Raw genomic sequence first — 3,013 nt, forward strand, 5'->3', positions numbered from 1 at the left:
TTCTCTTTTCCCGCAGCCCCCCCCCGGGCCCCGCCCCTCCCCCACCCCGCCGGGGGCGGCGCCTCCTGGGGGCGGGGCCGGAGCTGGGGCCGCCCCTCCCCCCCCTCGGGGACCCCCCCGGGCTTTGGGGACCCCCCCGGGGCCGCCCCCTCCCCTCCCCCTTCCCTTACCGGCAGCGCCGCGCGGGGGCGTGGCCAGGAGAGACCACGCCCATAAAGGGGAGGGGATGCATCTCATTAGTACACAGGACACGCCTACACCGTAAGGCCACGCCCTTCGACGTGAGGCCACGCCTCCTGGCATGAGGGGAGGGGCGGGCGGGTGTAGGGAGTGCTCTGTAGGCGTGGTCTGATGCGGCCACGCCCACAAGGGGTGGGGCGTGAGGGTTATTAGCATGAAGAACACGCCCACGCCCCTCAGGTTGAGACCACGCCCCTTAGCGTGAGGGGAAAGGGGCGGGGCTGGCGGGGGCGGGTCCTGAGCGCCCCAAAAAAGGGTCCTGACCCCAAAAGGAGGGTTCTGATCCCAAAAGGAGGGTTCTGATCCCAAAAGGAGGGTTCTGATCCCAAAAGGAGGGTTCTGATCCCAAAAGGAGGGTTCTGATCCCAAAAGGAGGGTTCTGATCCCAAAAGGAGGGTTCTGATCCCAAAAGGAGGGTTCTGATCCCAAAAGGAGGGTTCTGATCCCAAAAGGAGGGTTCTGATCCCAAAAGGAGGGTTCTGATCCCAAAAGGAGGGTTCTGATCCCAAAAGGAGGGTTCTGATCCCAAAAGGAGGGTTCTGATCCCAAAAGGAGGGTTCTGATCCCAAAAGGAGGGTTCTGATCCCAAAAGGAGGGTTCTGATCCCAAAAGGAGGGTTCTGATCCCAAAAGGAGGGTTCTGATCCCAAAAGGAGGGTTCTGATCCCAAAAGGAGGGTTCTGATCCCAAAAGGAGGGTTCTGATCCCAAAAGGAGGGTTCTGATCCCAAAAGGAGGGTTCTGATCCCCCTAAAAAGGGTCCTGGCCCCACACGGCGGTGCTGAGCCCTGCTCAGAGGGTCCTGGCCCCAAAAGGAGGGTCCTGACCCAAAAAAAGGGTCCTGACCCCAACAGGAGGGTTCGCCCCAAAAGCAGGGTCCCGGTTTGGGGCGGCTCCCGGCGGGGTTGGGACGGATTTTGAGGCGATTCCCGCAGGTTTCGGGGGGTTTTGGGCCGGGTCTTTTAAGGCGGGTTCAGGGCGGGGTTAGGGCCCCTTTAGGGCGGTTCAGGGCGGGTTTAAGGCGGGTTCAGGGCGGGGTTAGGGCCCCTTTAGGGCGGTTCAGGGCGGGTTTAAGGCGGGTTCAGGGCGGGGTTAGGGCCCCTTTAGGGCGGTTCAGGGCGGGTTTAGGGCGGGTTCAGGGCGGGTTCAGGGCCCCTTTAGGGCGGGTTTAGGGCCCCTTTAGGGCGGTTCAGGGCGGTTCAGGGCTGGGAGCGGGCCCATGGCGGAGGCGGCGCAGGGCCGGGTGCAGGCCGCGGTGGAGAGCGCGGTGCAGGGGCTGGAGCGGGAGCAGATCCGCGCCATGCAGGTACCGGGGACACCGCGGGACACGGGGGGACACCGGGGGGACACCGGGGGGACACCGGGGGGACACGCGGGGACAGGTCCGGGCCGCCCCCACACACACACGTGGGTGCCCCGGGCAGCGCCGGCACCGGCCCCGAGACCCTCCAAATCACTGAGGTCCCCCCCAAATCACTGTGACCCCTCCCACACATGCCTTGAGACCCCCCCAAATCACTGAGACCCGCCAAATTCATTGTGACCCCCCCCAACACATACCCTGAGACCCCCCAAATCACTGAGACCCCCCAAATTCATTGTGACCCCCCAAATCTTCCGATCTATGCATCCCGGGCCCCCCCAGTTCATCTCCTGTGCCCCCCAACACGCTCCATTAACCCCTGTGTCCCCAGGTGCCCCCTTGAACCCCCGTCCCTGTGTCCCCAGGGTACCCTGTGACCCCTGTGTCCCCCGTTGCCCCCCATTAACCCCTTGTCTCCCGTGTCCCCAGGGCACCCCATGTCCCCAGGGCACCCCGTGTCCCCCGTTGTCCCTCGTTAACCCCTTTGTCCCCGTGTCCCCCATTAACCCCGTGTCCCCGTTGTCCCCCGTTAACCCCTTTGTCCCCGTGTCCCCAGGGCGCCATGTTCCGCTGCAGCGCGCGGTGCTGCGAGGACGCAGCGGCCTCCATGCAGGAGGTGCAGCGCTGCATCGAGCGCTGCCACGCGCCCCTGGCCCGCGCCCAGGCCATCGTCACCGCCGAGCTCGAGCACTTCCAGGTGAGCAGGGCCCCGGGACCCCCGGGGACAGCGCCGGGACCCTGGGCAGGATGTGAGCCCCCAGTCCCTGCACCCCCCAGTGCACTCCCTGTGCCCCCTAAACGCACCCTGCGCCCCCTACACCCACCCCTTGTGCTGCCCACCCCGTCCGTCCCCTGACAGACCCCCCTGTCCCGTGCTGCCCCCTCAGTCCCCCAGTCCCTCCCAGTCCCTGCTGATGGCATTGTCCCCAGGACTGGCTGAGCTGCTGCCCCGCAGTCCCCAAAGTCCCCCCAGTGTCCTCCCAGTGCCCGTGCCATCCCCACTCCCTGCTGTCCCCGCAGTGTCCCCCCATATGCCTTTCCCTCTTGTCCCCACTCCCCCCAGCCCCCCCAGTGTCCCCAGTGACCGTGCCGTCCCCAGGACCGGCTGAGCCGCTGCTCGCTGCAGTGCTCGGACCAGGCCAAGGACGCTCTGGACTCGGGGGGCTCGGAGCCGCGCGTGCGGGGCCAGCTGGACGCCTGCCTGGCCACCTGCGGGGACCAGCACCTGCGCCTCGTGCCCGCCATGGCCAAGAAGATGCGGGAGGGGCTGGCCAACATCCAGCAGTGACGCCGGGGACGCCCCCGGGACACCCCCCCGGGGACGCCCCCCACCAACTCATTAAAGGCCAGGTGGCACCTCCCACCAACCGCGGGTGCTGCTGGGGAACTGGGGGTGATGGGGGGCACTGGGG

At 66.7% G+C, this 3,013-nt stretch overlaps 1 protein-coding gene across 1 annotated transcript; it reads left to right on the forward strand.

Annotated features, from left to right (window-relative positions):
• Positions 1-1,391: 1,391 nt before the first annotated feature.
• Positions 1,392-2,968, forward strand: FAM136A (family with sequence similarity 136 member A). The gene is made up of 3 exons (XM_041404641.1): positions 1,392-1,544; positions 2,158-2,298; positions 2,701-2,968. Exons 1-3 carry the CDS (start codon positions 1,458-1,460, stop codon positions 2,887-2,889), a joined length of 417 nt encoding a protein of 138 aa, XP_041260575.1. The 5' UTR covers positions 1,392-1,457; the 3' UTR covers positions 2,890-2,968.
• The last annotated feature ends 45 nt before the right edge of the window (positions 2,969-3,013 follow it).

Source organism: Onychostruthus taczanowskii, unplaced genomic scaffold, assembly GCF_017590055.1.
Source record: "Onychostruthus taczanowskii isolate IOZ18803 unplaced genomic scaffold, ASM1759005v1 scaffold217, whole genome shotgun sequence".
Classification (NCBI taxonomy): domain Eukaryota; kingdom Metazoa; phylum Chordata; class Aves; order Passeriformes; family Passeridae; genus Onychostruthus; species Onychostruthus taczanowskii.